Genomic DNA, 19,644 nt, shown 5'->3' with positions numbered 1-19,644 from the left:
AGAAGATGATTACGTCCTACGCGTCATGCATTTAGTCATGCATATTAACCAATGACTTAAATTCTGCCAAGTCACTGGTTTTCCTGGCTAGCTCAGGCAACCCATTCCATGCTCTAATAGCACTAGGGAAGAAGGAGTATTTGTACACATTTGTCCTAGCATATGGGACGAGGAATGTGCCTTTATCTTTGTGTCTTTCAGAGTATTTTATTAAATTTTGTTTTTGTATTTGAAGATTATGGTTCAGTGTTTTATGTATGATTGCTACTTTACTTTTGAGCCTTCTGTCCTGAAGGCTTTCTAAATTTAGTGATTTTACTAAAGGTGTTACTCTAGTCAAATGTGAATATTCCTTTGTTATGAATCTCACTGCTCTATTTTGTGTCTGTTCCAGTTTCTTAATGTTTTCTTGAGTTGAGGGGTCCCAAACGGAGGATGCATATTCTATTATTGGCCTAACCAAGGTTAAATAACATTTTAGTTTTATGTTCTTATTTGATTTATAGAAATTTCTTTTAATAAATCCTAATGCTTTGTTTGATTTTTTTTTGTAGTTTCATCAATATGTGGATTCCATGATAGTTTTTCATTTATTATAACACCTAGAGTTATTTTGCGTTTTTAGTCTGTGTTACTGGTTTGCCATGAATAAGATAAGTGGAATTAATTTGTTTTAGTTTTTTTTGTTACTCTTAACAACTGACATTTTTCTGGGTGGAAAGACATGCTCCAATTTGATTCCCATTTCTGTAATTCATCTAATTCTCTTTGTAAAATATCTGTGTCTTGTGTTGTTTTTATTGTTCTATATATTATGCAATCGTCTGCAAATAATCTGACTTTTGTTCCTGAAGTAATGCAATTTGGTAAATCATTTATGTAAATTAAAAATAGTAGTGGACCCAAGACTGTTCCTTGAGTTACACCTGAGTTTACTGTTATCGGTGTTGATTTAGAGCCATTTATTATTACAGTTTGTTCTCTCCCTATCAGAAAATCTTTAATCCACTGATGCAGTGGACCATTAATGCCGAAATATTGTAATTTTTTAAGCAAACTATGGTGGTGAACTTTGTCAAAAGCCTTAGAAAAATCTAGTAAGATAGCATCTATTTGTTCACTATTATCTAAACCTTTTGAAAAATCATCAATTAGTCCTATTAGTTGTGTTTTACATGATCTATATTTCCTAAAGCCATGTTGGTATGGTGTGAGGACATTATGTTTGTCTAAGTGGTTTATGATGTTGCTACATATTATGTGTTCTAGGTTTTTACATGTGATGCTGGTAAGTGATACTGGTCTGTAGTTTCCTGGGTCAGATTTTTCTCCTTTTTTAAATAGGGGGGTGACATTAGCTTCTTTCCAGTCCTTTGGTACTCTGTCCTGGTTAAGTGAAGCCTGAAAGAGTATTTTGAACTCTGGGGCTAGCTCATTGCTTAGTTCTTTGAGTAATCTAGTTGGAATACCATCAGGTCCAGAAGCTTTATTTGGTTTGGTGTTGGCTAATAGTTTTTGAATTCCATTTTCTTGTACTACTATATCTTCTATGTTGTCTACTTGGTTCAAATTAAGTAATATGTCTTTGTCTCCTGCACTGGCGGATCCAGGGGGGGGGGGGGCGGTAGGGGCGATCGCCCCCCCCCCACTCGGCCGACCCCCCCCCCCCACCGAAGGGGGGGGGGCGGACGAACTTTAGTATAGGATTCACACAATTGGTATACGAATTTATTACTTATGTTAAAAATATATACTAATTATTTATATTTCAACCTATTTTTAGATTATTTCGCCCCCCCCCACTCTTGTATGTTGGCCGATTTGGTGGGGTCGGGAGGGGGCGATGGTATCAATCCCGCCCCCCCCCCTACACTTTCGAGTGGGGGGGGCGGTCCAAATTGTTTGTAGAAATCACAGCTTGCTAACAAAATCAATTAAATATCTATATTTTTAAAACTTGTTATTGATATTTTAACCGATCTTTATATTATGTCGTTCCCTGTTGGCCGATTGGTGGGGGGGGGGGGGCGAATACCTCTATTGCCTTTCCCACCTAAACCCTTTGAGTGTGGGGGGGGCGGTCCGTTTTTATGGAGAAATCATGGTTTGTGAACAAAATTAGTTGAATTAATATATAAATTGTATATTATGTCGCTCCCTTTCTGGTATCTTGGCTGATTCGGTGGGGTGAAGGGGGGGGGGCGATTGCATGTACTGCCCTCCCCACTCTAGCCCTCTGAGTGCTGGGGGGGGGGCGGTCCTATTTTTGTGGAGAATCATAGTTTGTGAACAAAATTAGTTGAACATCTATATAATATAAACTACGTATTGATATGTGACCCATTGTATATTATGTCGTACCACACTCTAATCTCAAATTGTATCATTAGTAAATGAAAAAGGGTTGTACCAGGTGGGAGGGGCGATACATGCAATCGCATTTCCCCAATCGGACAAATCAATACTTTTTTTTTTGTATTATAGTTAAGAAATTACAAAATTTAAAAAAATCTGTCACTAATATAATTTATATATACTATAAATTAAATTCTTATATCGAGTCGCCCCATACCTATTCTTTAATGCCCAATGCAATCTTTAGCAGAAATTATTAAAGGAGCGAGGATTAATCGTTTTCACTCTACCGCCCCTCCCATTTCCAGACCAAAGTTTATGTAATTTCACATGAATTTATCATAATTATTTTAAGAAAGACTATGCATTGGAAAAGTTAAAATTCAAACGAAATTTTTCAGTATAAAAGTCATGATTGAGATGAGTTCTAAACTCAACAATTTCATAGTCGCCTTTTCCCAACCTTTACTCAATTTGATATTTTTCTAGTTAAATAAACTTGGGACTATAGCTCACAATTTATACTTATATTTTCTTAAATACTATTTATCAAAATTTTTTTTTTTCGGCGGCAATCCTCAAAGCAAAAATCTAAATATGTGGAGTATCCTATCTTTTCAAGGAACAAATCAGTTTTATTTGCAATGTATTATGGGCCTATACATTTATATTAGAATATTTTTCAAGTACAACATTATTCGAAAGGTCCTTTTTAATAGTATGAATAATGAGCTTTAGGTCAGGAGAATGCGTTTCTGCAGTGAAGAATGAAAGAAAACTCCATTGACGAATAATGAGCTGTAGATGTCAGGAGAATACGTTTCTACAGTGAAAAAAGCAAGAAAACGCTTTTGTCGTCGGGGCTTCGCCCCGAACCCCTCAAGAGAACCTTATAGCGCTGCCTCAGTTGTTTTGTTTTCGACGAAGGTTGAGAAATGATAGGCCTATATATATTTATATGTTTGTGTGTGTGTGTGTGTGTGTGTGCGCGCGCGCTCTACGCACGTTTATGCATAGGGTTAGTGTTTATTGGGCGTTAGGGTTAGGGTTTGGAAAAAAATCGCCCCCCCCACTTCAAAGTTCTGGATCCGCTAGTGGTCTCCTGGGGCTGAGATTGCTGATGCAAAGTATTTGTTTAGGATGTTTGCTTTAGTTTCATTATCATTATGTATTATGTTGTGTTCATCTTTTAAAGGCGCTATGCCTGTTGTTTCCATTTTCTTAGACTTAATGTATGACCATAGGTTTTTGTTGTTATCTTTAGATATTACATTGTTTTTGTATTCACTCTGCAGCTGTCTGCTTACTTTTTGGGTTAAGTGTTTAAATTTTATATACTTTTTGTAAACTCTTTCTGCATTAGTTTCTTTAAATTTTCTATATAGGTTTTCCTTCTGTTTACAAAGCTTCTTTAGTCTATTATTAAACCAGCATTTATTTATTTTGTTTGACGTGTATTTAGTTGGTATATGATTTTCTATAATGCTTTTAAGATGGTTTTTAATGAAATTCCAGAGGTCATCGACTGGTTGGTTAATGTCTTTTTCTAATAAGAATGTTTGTTGAAAGTTTAATGCAGCTTGGTGTAGTTGTGTTAGGTTACATTTATTCCAGAGTAAGATTTTTCTTTTGGGTTTTGTATTGGCTACTGCTTTTATCTGACTGTGTATTTTTATGATCTCATGGTCTGATAGACCAGGGATAATTTCATAATCAACTACTAATCCAGGTCTGTTGGTTAAGAAGAGATCTAATGTGTTGTTTAATCTAGTTGGCTTTTTAATGATTTGGTCTAAACTTAGGTTGAGTAAAGTTTCTATGAAAAGCTCATTTATGTCCTTAAGGTTTTGGTGTTTATCTATGGTTAGTGTTTTCCAATTTATATCAGGTAGGTTGAAATCACCCATAATCCAAAAAACTGCATTTTTATTTGTCTCTTTAAGTGTAGTAATCTGATTACATAGTTCCTGCATGTATTCTAAACTAAAATTTGGTGGTCTGTAAATGCTGCCTATTATTAGGGATGTTGAGGTGGTATTAATTTTACAAAATGTTGATTCTATATTTTTTGAGTTAGGTAAGGTAATTTCTTCTGCTATAAGAGTGCTTTTTATTGCTAAAAGAACTCCTCCATGGTTATCAGCCTATCTTTTCTAAAAATTTAATAATTACTATTGCAAATTTCTGCATTATAAATTTCAGGGTGTAGCCAAGTTTCTGTTCCTGCAATTATGTCTGGTTTCTCACATTGTAATAAAATTTCTAAGTCTGCTGTTTTGTTCCTAATGCTTTGAAAATTTATTACTAAGGTTTTAAGGTATTTTGGTATTACTTCTTTAGTAATCTTTTTTTTCTAGAAGTTTTAATGAATTCTTTGAAAGAATGCATGATATTTTAAGAATACCACAAATAATATTTCAAATTCAAAACATTATAAGGTGAAAACATTCAAATTTCATTATGAATGTAATGAAACTCATAACATTTCAAGATCAATGCAATAAAATTCAAAACATTTCAAAATCAATACATTTTAACTCTTTCTCTCCGAACCGACGAAATTATCGTTGATTTTATCCCATTATGCATCCTAACCAACAATATTATCGTGTATGCTATAAAAGTCAGTTATTTTGTTATCTTTCCTTACAAAACGCTTTTAATTGCTTACAAATAAATCTTGAGTTGTTCCCCTTTGAAAAAAATGCGGATTTTTTTCATTTTGATCATGTTTTTACAACAAAAAAACAAAAAAAAACACGATATTTTTAACAAGTGGGGGCTAAAAAAGGCTCTATTTTTCTATACTAATTTTCATAGGGGGTGTGTCATGGGATAGTGAACTCTAGACAATTAATGTAAATGTTTTATATATGTATATTATTAGTTTTGAGAGAATATAAATAACTGTCATAAAAAATAGACTTTTTATTTAATTTGGATCATAAAATATTGTCTAGATCTAGTCGAGATCTAGTAGTAAGGGAGACTTGTCCACAGTCAATACGTTTTAACTTTGAAGTTTCGCTATCCAAAATAAACTTTTATTTTCGTTAACATTTTCTGATAACAAACAAAAAAGTCATTAAAGTTTAATCATGACAGGGTAGTGGAATATAGGCCTATATAATTAAAATGAATAATTCCGTCGGAACGTTGAAAATAATTAAGGAGAGAAAGAGTCAATGTAAACATTTCATGATCACTAAAATCCAATTCAAAACAATGCATTTCATTTCGAAAAAGTTCAAGATCAATACATATCCTTTTAAAACATTTCAAAATCCATATTTAGGCTACTATTCAAAACAATATTTAATTGGTTTAAGCCTAAAACTAGAGCTTAGAATTCAAATATAGACATAAAAGGAAAATGTTTTTTTAAATATAGGCCTACATCTAAAAAGTCGAACGAAATGTTTATGTATTTCTTGATTTTTTCTTTATCTATTATTGCTATTAGGATTTTTAAAAAAAAATTACTTTAATTAAAAAAAATATTTCATCAATGCTTGCCTTTCAACCTAGAAAAAGCTCACACGATCCCACTTTAAATATTATAGAAAGGTACATCTGGATTGCACTTGTTCAAAAGTATGCCAGCCCAAAGTCTCTTCAGCCGCTTTGCATTCCATGCAGACGTTATGGCGACGTTCTTATTCCAGATCACTTCACAGTCGTAGGTACGTCTGCAGCAGACAGTAAAACTTGGCGCATGTAGTCGCTGTATTCCCGCAAACACCGGTAAAATGCCGGTGATAAAGGCGTCTTCCGGTGTAACCCAACGAATTCTTTTCGCTGTAACGGAAATAATGCGCAAGGCGGCTCTATTAATAGCGTAACTGTGTCCATATAAGTACAGAGGATAGTAAGGGAAAGGATACATCTGTTCACTAACTTTCCAACGACCTTTTCTTGAAACTTCCGGCTTAGGATTCCAATGAATCTTACCCAGTACAAAAGCGTCATTATTTCGTCGTCTGCTAACGTGTGTTAATAATTCTACCATTAGGGGGACATTGATCAACGTATCTTCGTCTACTTTCAAGAGAAACTCCACGCCATTGCAATACTTGAGAGTCCATTCTACGCCATTAATGACTTTCAATGAAAGGTTTTTGTACGTATCGATAAAATCTAAAGCCACGATGTCGCCATATTTATCTGATTCCTTCTGAAGAACTTGGGTGTCATGTAGTAGTTTATGTTGTCTGTAGCCAAACAAGAAGACATGTTTAATAGTTTTCGTGATATTAAAACGAGGCCAACTGTTTCTTTCAGCTGATTTCAGCCATGTTCTTCGAATAGCTTCTCTCAGCTTGCTGTGTTCAATCTGGGACAGAATAATTATCAAAACGTAGGGTCTAACTTGTGAACAAATTGATTCTCCAGAAATCAAAGTTTTAAAACTGAACACATTGTGAGCAGACATTTGTTTCTTAAAGAAACTCCTATTAGTGAAAACGTTATCTTCAGAGATTTCCGAAAACAGAACATTTTTGTCTTTAATTTTTGTGATATTGTTGAACAGTTGCCGATACACAAAATGAGAATTTTCTAAATACATTTCTGATGTGTCTACTGTTGGAGCAGAATGTATGGGCTCTTTTTTAAAAAAAGAAAAAAATGTAGTTCTATGTATGGATACATTGATGTCTTCGTTGTCAGTATGTCCGTTTTCAATTGCTCTAAAATGCAATTTGTTCTTAGTTTTATTTTGTGTCGAGCAAGCAAAGTTCTGTAAAAATAGACAGAATAGCAATGCCAAAATGATAATCGGCATAAACAAGTCCATTTCTCTGCGATACCATACTTTGTTCCTTAACTTTCTGTGGTTGCATTCTCGCCTGCTCAAACCTTGGAAAGAATAGTAGGAGATATAATCAAAGTGATTTCGCTATTATTGAAATGTTTTTTAGCTACAATAGTTTCTTTACAAATATTTGAGCTCGTGACTCGTGAATGGAATCATTCCAACAGTTTAAGGAGTGAAGTATGACCGAGTATTTCCTATTTTATTTGTAAGCCTATCTCTTTATACGGTACGTTTATCGCATGGGGGCATAGCGCAAACGCAAACTACAGTCACCAAAATCCAACAGCGTAGCCAAGGGGCTTTTGAGTTTTAACCCCCCTCCAGAGGGTTTTGAAGTTAAACCAACCACTTTGATTTTTAAAAAAACTAAAGCAAACCACGCTCACCAAGTTTAACGAGCGTGGCCATGAGAAGGAAGGGGGGGGGGTTCCCGTTTAAAACACTCCTCCAATAAAAACCTTAAGCAAAACAACAGGCTTTATTTTGCCATTGCTGGAATCATTGAAAAAATAAATCTTCGAGAATTCAAGCCTCAGACATTAAAAAAATAAAAGCAAACTACAGTCATGTGACTTTCAATCCTATCACAAGACGTTTTACACATTGATTTGTTTGTCTACCAGACACTGGGCTCCATTAATAAAGTGATTAGATATTTGACCTACTATGTTTGAATAGAAGAGTAGCAGAATACTGCGCTATCCTCAGAGTATGAATTTTTTAGTTTCAAATACAGGAAGGAAATAATGCTTGAAGATGGGCTCAGCCCCGCAGTAGGAGCGTTCCCCCAACCATTTAGCAGGCAAAAGAGGGTGTCTGCTGTTGTTCCACTGGCTCCAGAATGAACCTAATGTAGATTACAAAACATGTCCGAAAAATCTTCGCTACGCCCATTGTTAATCTTGTCCATGATGTGACTACTTTTTCTTACAATCAAAACCTCACTCGGTCAGACTCTATCACCGGGAACATGAAAAGCACCAAGATACCTGTGTGTAGTCGCTGAATGAGTTCTTTATGTTGTGTCTGTTGTATTTATGTGTATTTTTCTGTTGTGTTGTCTTTATATGAGAAAAGAGTCATTGTAATCACAACAAATTTCCGTAAGGATCAATAAAGCAGTCTTAGTCTTAGTCTTAGATAAGGATATGTACTTGTTCTTACATAAAAATAAGGAAGTTTGAAGAATACATTATAAATTTAGGAAAATGAATATTGGCTTTAACTGTTCCAACTAGCATGATACTTAATTTACACTAAAAGATTTACAAACATAAACCCAGAAATGTTTTCATTAAAAAAAGCTACGTTTCTAATTTCCTATATTTTCTAATTGTGAAGTATTGGTAACTGTAGACACTTGCTATGACATAAGTTAACATGATCGTAATTAATGAAAGCCTACCAAGAAAAGTCTTTATATCGAAGACACACATTTTCTATGTTAAGTATCACATTTGTTAGACAAAAGTACTTCTCCACTCATTTTGGCTCATCAGTTGCGCAAACATGCACTGTACTTTATGAGTAAAAATACCTCTCTGTCAAGAGCAGAGGTGTGTAAGCTGTGAGATTGGGTGTTTGTTTATTTATTAGCTGTGAGTTGTTTTTAACACGGGTTTTTCAAGGTGGGTAATAAGTGTAGCCAATGGTCAGTTTATCTAAGCTTTGTTAACCATTTACGTATGATTTAGATTTACGTTGCCTAGTTCTATTCTTTGGTACATTAAAATATATTAGTTCTATTACTGAGAATATTTAATATTGCACATTTAAAAATAATTCATGTAAATAAATCCTATGACTTACTCAAAATGAGCAAATAAAATGTGAGTCGTCTGCCAATCTACGTCGTTACATATTCAACTTTGAACACTACACGACAAAGTAATCCAAACAATATAGGCATACATTACTTATGAAAACATTTTGGGTTTAAAACTTAAGTCTAACACTCACCTGTTAACTTTGACATATTTGTTATGTAAGCACAGGGAAGAGTTACAGCCCATTGAGAATCTTTTCACCTGAATTAAAACTCAATACATATATTGGCTCCATCTTGATGGTCGTCACAATACTCTCTTCTGTGACCCTGCCCATCCTTTGCTTTCCTGCAGGATGTCCAGGTTAGAACGAAAAGATCTTCATTTCTGATGGTACGTCTGCAAGTCATCGAGGGTTTAGATGCACAGAAAGTCACTACAAGATCAGAAGGCCATCCCTGCGTATGTGAGAAATGACCACCGAGAGTTGACCCAGATCTGAAGGCCTTATTTCCATTGCGTTACAGATTGGCTGTTGATATTTTATTTCAAACAAGAACTGGACAAATTGCGGATATAAAATCATCAAAATGCATTTACAATTTTCCTTCTTTTCATTCGGAGTAGCCTAATAGTGAATACTTAGTACAAAATTTGTTTTAAAAATGATTTTAAAAAAATACAGCATCTTTAGAGTTATAATTAAACAACAAAGTTGAAGATCCTTTTAATTAAATAATTGATCAATAAAAAATAGGCTAGCCCGCTCTTATCACACATGTGCAGTAATCTCCTCTTGTCAATAGTGGGATCAACGTCTACGTGTCATTGCTTAGTTACCGGGAGAATTAAAGAACACTAGAGTGGACCAGAGGCCCAGCGTACACTAGAACACCGTGAAACATCACCATAGGCGCGCTCTGGACTACTTTTGTGAGCTCTGTTAGAGAAATCTAACATTGCACGTTTTATATAAGTGTAGCTAACATAGTCATTGTGTACATGACGATTGGAACAGTGAAGCTAAATCTGATATCTAAATGTCTAATGTATTCCTGTTACGAAATAAAACTTCTTCTTCTTCTTCTTCGTTCTCATTTTACATGTTTGAGGGTTCAGATCAGTAATCCTATATCTGAGATGAACTGCGCAGTGGTTTCCAGATCAGGCAGTTCTCCGTATAGTTTTTTGTTCTATAGGAGGGTTTTGGGGCCAGAGTCGTGTTCGGGCCTCTTGATATAGTATGGAGCTTTGAAGGACATGGTCAGCATTCTCTGGTGATACTCCACAAGGGCAGGTTTCGCTCGTCCCGACTTTAAGCTTCCGGAACATATGTTGTCTTATTCTGTTGTGTCCGGTTCTGAGTCGAAAAATCATGCGTTGTTCATGTCAAGATAGCTTATAATAGGCGTCCTTTTTTCTTGTAATTGGGATGTGAGCTGGCACAATTCTCATTTATTCTACACTCTATTATTTTCATCATTTCTTCTGGGTGGAGAGGGATTTTCATTTGTTTGTTCGTTCTTCCATCTTTGGCCAGTAGGTCTGCTTTTTCATTGCCTTCTAATTCAATGTGTACTGGAATCCATTGAAGAACAGTTTCCTTGCTTTTGATAGTAAGGATTACAAGAGTTGCTTTTATATAGGTAGTATCCGAGTTTTTTCAGGCTTTAAAGGACTGTTTAGGCATCGGTCAGTAAGACAATGTGGCTGTTTGGTGTACATGGGACGAAATAAAAAAAATTTAATCCTTCAAGTAGAAATCATGAACTATTAAGCACGCACTAATTTACATAGTCTTGTCTTTGAGTTCGAAGATTAAGAAGGAGTGCAAGATGTCACGTGGCTACGCAGTCCTAGCTGTGATGGTTGCCTGGTCTTCCTGTATGCGCGTTAGATTGTCGTTTTGTCGTCACGATAGTCTCGGGTTCATACCCGCTGTCATCCCCCGTCGTCCTGCAGGAGGTTTGGACTAGAATGTAATCATGTAGATTGTCTTCAACTCTGAAGGAACATCCGAAACATGTAAAACATTTTACAAAACAATCTAAGTTAAACTATATGTCTTATCTGTCAACTCAATAAAATCCGAACTAAATATTGATGGCATGTCCTAGCAGAAGTGGCCAGTGTGTACTCTTTTAATTAGCAGTCCATGTGATTCACATCTTTTAGCTGTTTCCTCAAATCTATTTCATGTTTATCTTGTTCATCTATACTACTTATTCAATCTAGGTTTATTTTTTTTATTTTTTATTCAGACTATTAAACTGAAGATCAGCAGTCTGGATATGGTCACTTGACACAAAGAGTTACAGCATGCGCATTTATTTTGGTCCTCGTCATTTCCTCTGTCCTGGTCTTATTAAAGTTAATACAAATAAATAACACTTAAGTCTGAGAAGCTCGTGCACTATGTCCTAATTATTCCAACCTTCATTCGTTTATCTCTATGTGCACAAGTAAAAAAAAACAACAAAAAAACTTTCAGACCTTGCTATCTATAGGGCAGATGATGTAAAGGTCATCAGTTTCTAAGACCGACGGTTAACGGGATGTCATGTGGCCAGCCTAACGACCATGACTTTATTTTGCCAACTAATGTCAGATACCCGAGTGGACACAGGGGCGTCATCAAAATTCCAGTCTTCTTTGAGATTTGTACCAAGACCCGCTAGATTTTCTTAAATTCACAAGTCTTTTCTAAATAATTGGGTAGTTCATTGTTAGGGGCAGGAAAAATAAGAAAGAGTAATAGATCTAGTAGGCCTATCAAAAAATCAATAGAAGCCAAGCAGAATTTGACCATTTTAAAGCCTGGTATGGAACCACGCAATACATGATTGGAAATGGCCCCGAGTTAGCATAAATAGTGTTAGTAATTCTGGATTTAAGTGTTTTTTTTAAATTTTGTTTATGGACATAATAGAATCCAAGTCAGACCTTTTCAGCATTTAAAGAAACTTATGTTTTTGTTTAGCTCATAATTTCTTAATCATTGAGAAAATAAGAGTTGCTTTCAAAAGGAATGAAGCTGCTTTCAACTTTAAATGTTGATGTGGCACTTAAGGTGTTGACAAGTAATACATAATTTAGAAGGGTTGATCACATCAAGGTGTAAATTTTAAAAATTCTACATTTAAAAAAATCCCATATTCTCCTTTAATAGACCTTCTTCAATGTAGGACTATCGCCCGATACAACAGCAGTATTTAAATCTAGATATATAAAAGAAAAGATTTTAAAATCACTAGGATCCATTTAAACAAATTCATGAGAAGACTGTTAAATGTTAGTTCTAGAAATGTAATTGTCAATTATCAACGTGAACCTGTTTTAATAGGCCCAGTTTACTGTAATTAAAAACTAAGCATTTTAACGTTTGAAAAGAAAAGCATTCGAAATGCATTTGGTCTTAGTAATGTGATTCGGCATCCTCACAATAGTGTTTAGTAATATTAGTCCAGATAACATTTGGTCTTAGTAATGTGATTCGGCATCCTCACAATAGTGGTTAGTAATATTAGTCCAGATAACATTTGGTCTTAGTATAGTTCCGTCCAGGGGTGGACTGACTGTCAAAATCGGCCCGGGCATTTCTATGCAAAACGGCCCACAAATTCTATATCATATGATGGGCATCCATTTCTAGGTCTACCTGTCCTCAAAGTCATTGTGTCAAGTTTGATAATGTATTAATATGCATGTATACAGTGAACTCTACATCTTTATTAGAAATATAGGCATTATGTTACTTTTTAATCGCTAAGTATGTAGGCCCTAAAAGGATGAAGCCTACTAGTAGCACTGTCTACGTATGAAGGCCATTACATTATTTCGGAAAATGTGTTAAATTAAAATGGTATTACACTGTAGAGTCTGTGAAAGATTTGCTTTTAAACACAACGCTCAGAGCTCAGAGGGCCTTTTTATAAGAGAATAGTATAAAACCTTTAACAATTTCTTACGTGCCGTAGTGACATCGATGCGGCCATTTCGGTTGCTCTACCGGCCCATTTGGGTACCGGCCCACCGGGCATTTGCCCAAATGCCCATATAGCCAGTCCGCCCCTGGTTCCGTCATAGTCTTAGTAATCTGAATCGTCATCCTCACAGAATTGTTTCGCAATATTAGTCCAGATAGCTTCAATATTTTTCACACTTGGACTTGACGTCATTGAAACCTTTTTGTTCCAAACTAAGTCACAATCTGCGGCAGTAGAACAGCAGGTGGAAAAACTAGGCGCCGTCAACCGTAGAACTCCTGAGCTTTTTGCGGCAATGCCAGTGATAAACGCGTCTTCCGGGGCTATAAGCCGGAGAGATCGAGACGCAGCCAAGATCATACCGACGGCAGATCTACTCACAGCGTAACTGGGTCCCACCAAATATCTAGGATAGTGTGTAAGAGGATATTCACTGGTGTCCACTTCCCAACGATTTCCAGTATCTCGGACGACATTGGGTCTGTTGTTCTCGTGACGATGACCAATGACCAATCCCATATCTTTTTCCGCGGTGTGTACCCTCCGCAAAAGTTCGATCATAAGCGGGACGTTAATGAAAGTGTCTTCGTCCACTTTTAGTAGGAACTGGGTCTGACCACAGTACTGCTGCATCCAGGTGAAAGCAGATAACATCTTGAGCGTTAGGTTTCTGTAGGTGTCCACGAATTTGACCATGACGATGTCATTATTGACATATGATTCCTGCTGGAGATCACGGAGGTCTTCCTTCAGGGAGTGATTTCTGTAGCCAAAGACAAACACATGCCTGACAGTTGTGCGAATGTTGACTCGAGGCCAATAATTGCTCTCAGATGCCCTCAACCAAGTTCTACGTATAGCGTCTCTTCTATCTTTATGGGCAACAACTGAGGGAATGACGATTAGCAAAAACGGTTGTACTTTTTCACATACATTATCTCCCTTTATAAGAAAAGTAAAATTTAAATCGTTATTTGTTTCATTTCTAATTGTGAAAAAGCTTACGTTTTCTTTTAAGTAGCTTTCATCTTTAATGGTATAGTACAACAGCGTTTTGTTGCCCTCTTTCTTCCTGCTGATGTTTCTAAAGAAATCTCCTGTAAAGAAACTAGCGTGTGAGGTTTCAGGACTCCAACTGATTGTTGTACTCACTGGGGACTGGCTCGCTCTTTCTGATGAGACTGAACTTGATATAGAATCTCTTGAAGGCAATGATTCAGTTAGATCCGATTCGCAGCCGGTCTTTTCATGATTAGAGCGCTGCATTAGATGAAAGGTTGACCTTTTAAATGTAGATGCCAGTTGTTCGGGCAGGTCCGCACTAAAAATGGCATGGTTGATGGAGTGTTTGGAAAATGTAGACAGGATCATTGTGTAGATGAAAATAATGAATGTAGTCATCACTATTGCAATGTACATCATTTGTCGTGCAGGAGGAACTTTTTGACACATGTTTCTAACGTTCTCCTAAAGAGAATCAGAATAAAAATGAACAAATAATCTTAAAATTGTATGAATATTAAACACTTATATTAAGACTTTATGGGCATTTTTTAAAACCGTATTCACTAATGTTTATCAAAGGCAATAAAGATGATCACATACCTGTCTTTTTTCTTGTGTAGAGATGTCTGCTCTTTAGGCCAAATATTGCAGTTGCATCATATGCATGGTTAAGTATTTCAGGCTAAATGATGTATCGCACGACATATCTTGGGCCTAATTGCCCATATTTATTTAAAGCTAAAAATGCATTACAATTTTTAACAGTTAAGCAAATTGTCCATATCACAAACAAGCAACTCCATTAAATCAATCCTCGTTTGACTCTTTAAGTTACAGTTAACTTCAAGATTTGAAATCCTTGTAAATTACTGTCTCCATTATGAACACATAGTATGATTTTCGGTAGGGAAAGAGTTAGGTCAATAATTATTTGATATATAAACGTTCTCTTGATTTCACTTTTGATCCCATTTTTTGGTTATAGCATACTACTTTTTCTTAATACGGAATGATAAGGGATTGATTTTACGTAAGCTCTATATCGCAGTCTGTTAAGTCTGAGGGTTAACATTTTCTATATTTTTTTTTCAGTTATCATTTTTTGTGCATAATATTTGTAGAGCTTAAAGGATCTGAGAGATTTAAATGGAGTCTCTATACATCTATGGTAGACATATTGATGTAACACTACAGAATAACAGTATTTTTTTACTAAGGGTAGTTCAGTTGGTTTGAGTGGAAAGTTTTTATGGTATTTTTTTTATTTCAACTATTCTAATTTTAGACTTGTAAAGAAAAAAAGAACATGCAACTACGATTTCTTTAAAAGAAAATAAAAAATAAAAAAATAAAAACAAACAAAACAAACTACTTAAGAAGATTTGTTAAGAGGTTGTACAACAAGAAAACATCAGTTTATCCAAAGCTTGTATTCTTTAAAAGGATTATTTAACGCACAAATAAGATCTGGATCTACAGATAGTTGCGGAGATATAACAATTCAACAGAACAGTTTTATGTTTTAGTTTCTTTGAAACAAGTGACGTTTTGCCCATGTTCCCTAAGAAATGGCACCATAAAAATATATAGGTTGCGACTTGATGGTCCAAAATTTGAATCTTAATTAACGTCTTTTTAGAATGGACCTCATTCACCAATCGTAAACAAACAACATTTAGCCATTTGATTCTATATATCTTCTATACAAATGTAATCCATAAAGGCTGTCACGTGATACGTATTTTTCATTGTTTTATCAATATTATGACGTGGCTAAATGTGTTTATTTACGATTGGTGAATGAGGTCCATTATAACATGTGTATTACATTTACACGTTGACAACGCTGTTTGTTCAAAGCTAGGGTTGTTATGTATTGAGTCGTGAGATAAGTGTGATCACGTGATGTGTCTTAAGAAATATCTTGTTTATCTCTCAACAGTAGTAAAAAAAACAACTTGTAATAAGGGAGAGTTTCTTTTGTTATCAATGATCAAGAACAGATGTCTTGATAACATTAGAATCTGGAGGCTCATAAGATACTGAAACTGTTCAGTTACTAACAAAATTGGTTTGACATTAAATCTTATCATATCATATACGGCCACTTATTAACCTGATCTTTGACCTGTGCTGAATGGGGAGGGGGGAGGGGGAGAACTATATGTGTTACCAAATGATTTCTTCCCGATTATCTGCCACTTGAGGTATTTTATGAATAGACAAGCAAGTCTACCCATTCATCGTACTGACTCATTCACTGTGTCCATAAAGTCATAGTGTCCACTCATTCAGAGTAGCCAATCTATTTACGCTGTCCTTTATAAGTCCAGCTCTTCTTCTTTTCCAATCAATACCAAACATGAAACTTGTGAAAGCTTTATGACCTCCTATGAAAGCTTATAGGACTACTTGACCACTATATTCAAACTACACAATGGTCATTTTCAAATCTTCAAACATTGAGAAATCATCGATACCTTTGTACAAATGGAGACATCCAGACAAGAAGTCAAATTAAAGAAATAGACTTAAAAAAATAGGTTGCATAATACTGGCATTATCATTAGATAATTCGATCATTGCTTACCTAAAGCTAGATTTTCAAATCTTGTAGTTCACTCAAATTAATAATTCTGTAACTACTTAAAATGTATTTTAGCTGTTTTAGTGTTGGGTATAGCTATTGTCAAGGCTTTTTATTTTTCAAAAAAATAGATATAAATCTAACTCTTATAACAATTGAAGATTCCTTCTATAGCTGCTATGTATAAATAGCATTTTTGTTGTATCCTGTAAACCAGTGATTCCCAAAGTGGTCTATATAGACCCCCAGAGGTCTACGAAGACTTCCAGGGGGTCTACGAAAGTAAAAAAATAAATTGGGGGTCTATGAGAGGTCCACGGGGGTCTACGATAATAGATTTCATTTAAAGCAGATCATTTTAATTTTTACATTCATTTAATGTAATTATTTTATACAGTAATATATGATTTTTATCTTGGTAAATCATTTAAATATATATCCTGCTAATCAAACCAAAGAATTGTCTCAATACTTATTTAAAAATTTTAATTTTGTCTACATGTAACAAATGTTTAACAAAAAGAAATGTACACTGTCCAGCGTTGATTATTTAAAACTGGGATTCATTCCTTCCTTGTCAAACAAGCGGTTGCCTAAGTGACTTTTTTAAAATAATGATACCAAACCAATGGCTAGAGGATCATCTGAGACAATGTCACCCTGACAAAATAGATAAAGATTTAAAAATTTTCTAGCACTCAAAGATAAAGTTAAGAATAGACCCACACAATCTCACTTCAACATCATATATATATATATAGAAGATGTTGGTTTGTGAGCGTCTTCCAATATCTCTTTACTTATAGCAAAATACGGAAACATAGGTAAAACATTGATTTTACCAGCCGTTGTAGTTGTGAAAACTGTTTTACACACACCTACATCTGATATTATTAAAAGAATTTCTTTAAGCAAAAATACAGTTCAAGGGCACATCGGTGGCATGAGTTATCAAATTAAAAGCTTCTTATGTGATTCTTTGCAAAGGAAATATATACAGTTTGGGATCAGTTTGGGACCAGTGGCATCACAGGCTCTGATGGGGTGTAGCGCTGTGTGCTGTAAACTGCCTAGGGGTCGCCAGCTCCTTATTTTTCCTCAGGGTTGACCCACGACAGCTTTCCCATGTTTGCGAATAGTTGCAAGGCAGCAGATTTTTAAATTAAGTTTTCCTTCTGCTATGTGGCTAATGAGCTCTTCCTGCTTGAAGCCTACTGGCTAAGGCGCCAGTTACTTGCCTTCGCCCCTTCTCCTTTAGTGAAAACAGTTCGGCGGACACGTGAAAGATACACGAGAAACTCTTTGCGAAAACTTTTACAATGATACTTAAAACAAATTAAATAATATTTATTGTTTGAATGTCTTCTTCATAGAATGTATGAAACATGACATCCATAGGAACAGATGATAAGCCTGGGTAAAAAAAACATTTCCAGTGTGTTTGATGATTCCAGCAATACATATTTAATTGGTTAAATTTGAATTTTATCAATAAAAATGAGTTATTATTCAATACTTTATATGCATTTAAATTGCATTTTCACTCTTCAAATCACTAAAATTATAAATTAGTTTTAAAATAAATTGTAAAAAAAAAAATGAATATAAGTTAAGCAAGGGGTCTACCAAAAAGCAGAAAACATGGCAAGGGGTCTACGAGACAAAAAAGTTTGGGAACCACTGCTGTAAACAGACTATAGGAAGTGTTAATAGTCGATAACTTTTACAAGGTTTACGATAACAATACAATTTCTAAGCTCTGTCGCATGTATTGTACAAAGCTTATAGGAACTCACTCCGTCTGTCTGTCTGTCTTTGGTAAAAAAAAAAAAGTTTGCTTACTTTTTTTCACCCGCATTCAATCTCGGATCAAAAGGACGGAAATTTCGCGCAATTTTTTCTTTTACCTGACAAAGCCAGAATAAAGCAAAATTAACCAATTATTTTATTAACTATTGGTATTTAATTATCTTGTTGATATCTCGAACATGAGAAAGAAATTGTACTTGACTGATAAGGTGGTATATGTTGAATTAGTCCCCTTTATACTTTGTAGAGAGAAACGTTTGAAACCAACAATAGATAACTATAAAACATTCTATTTTCATAAGCACTTCCCAGGCACAGTGGTATACATATAATACAATAACCTCGAGTTGGAATTCAGGTTGTTCACCTTTTTTTTTTTTATAAATGCTTGTATAACTGGTCCAGACAAGTGATAGGATCATAGTGAATTAACAGAGCTAAAAGTGTGAAAATTGCACCAAACTAAAACAAATGGTAAAAATATTTGTAATCGCACAGATTTATTATTGTTAGTCTAGATCTATTACTTATTTAATTACATGACTGATCCAAACTAATTGATACAAGTACGCTTTATATAACGTTTTTTAAGAGCATGTCTTTCTTGTTTATCTTATTTAGTGAAGTTTATAAATAGTGTTTTTGAGATTGTATAAGTTTAGTGTATAGACTTTGTTTAAGTTTAGTGTATAGACTTTGTTTAAGTTTAGTGTATAGACTTTGTTTAAGTTTAGTGTATAGACTTTGTTTAAGTTTAGTGTATAGACTTTGTTTAAGTTTAGTGTATAGACTTTGTTTAAGTTTAGTGTATAGACTTTGTTTAAGTTTAGTGTATAGACTTTGTTTAAGTTTAGTGTATAGACTTTGTTTAAGTTTAGTGTATAGACTTTGTTTAAGTTTAGTGTATAGACTGTTTAAGTTTAGTGTATAGACTTTGTTTAAGTTTAGTGTATAGACTTTGTTTAAGTTTAGTGTATAGACTTTGTTTAAGTTTAGTGTATAGACTTTGTTTAAGTTTAGTGTATAGACTGTTTAAGTTTAGTGTATAGACTTTGTTTAAGTTTAGTGTATAGACTGTTTAAGTTTAGTGTATAGACTTTGTTTAAGTTTAGTGTATAGACTTTGTTTAAGTTTAGTGTATAGACTTTGTTTAAGTTTAGTGTATAGACTTTGTTTAAGTTTAGTGTATAGACTTTGTTTAAGTTTAGTGTATAGACTTTGTTTAAGTTTAGTGTATAGACTTTGTTTAAGTTTAGTGTATAGACTTTGTTTAAGTTTAGTGTATAGACTTTGTTTAAGTTTAGTGTATAGACTTTGTTT

At 34.6% G+C, this 19,644-nt stretch overlaps 2 protein-coding genes across 2 annotated transcripts; both read right to left on the bottom strand.

Moving 5' to 3' along the window:
* Positions 1-4,571: 4,571 nt before the first annotated feature.
* LOC106057698 (beta-1,3-galactosyltransferase 5-like) lies at positions 4,572-9,560 on the bottom strand. The gene is made up of 2 exons (XM_056021354.1): positions 9,131-9,560; positions 4,572-7,212 (listed from the first exon to the last, which is right to left on the bottom strand). Exons 1-2 carry the CDS (start codon positions 9,144-9,146, stop codon positions 5,906-5,908), a joined length of 1,323 nt encoding a protein of 440 aa, XP_055877329.1. The 5' UTR covers positions 9,147-9,560; the 3' UTR covers positions 4,572-5,905.
* A 3,456-nt stretch (positions 9,561-13,016) lies between these two features.
* Positions 13,017-14,838, bottom strand: LOC106054220 (beta-1,3-galactosyltransferase 1-like). The gene is made up of 2 exons (XM_013209999.2): positions 14,529-14,838; positions 13,017-14,390 (listed from the first exon to the last, which is right to left on the bottom strand). The coding sequence occupies exon 2, from the start codon at positions 14,373-14,375 to the stop codon at positions 13,026-13,028; it is 1,350 nt and encodes a 449-aa protein (XP_013065453.2). The 5' UTR covers positions 14,376-14,390; positions 14,529-14,838; the 3' UTR covers positions 13,017-13,025.
* Between the last annotated feature and the right edge of the window lie 4,806 nt (positions 14,839-19,644).

This window comes from Biomphalaria glabrata, chromosome 2 (assembly GCF_947242115.1).
Source record: "Biomphalaria glabrata chromosome 2, xgBioGlab47.1, whole genome shotgun sequence".
Taxonomy (NCBI): domain Eukaryota; kingdom Metazoa; phylum Mollusca; class Gastropoda; family Planorbidae; genus Biomphalaria; species Biomphalaria glabrata.
Note: the sequence above shows the minus strand (reverse complement) of the source record. Positions and strands in the feature narration are given on the sequence as shown.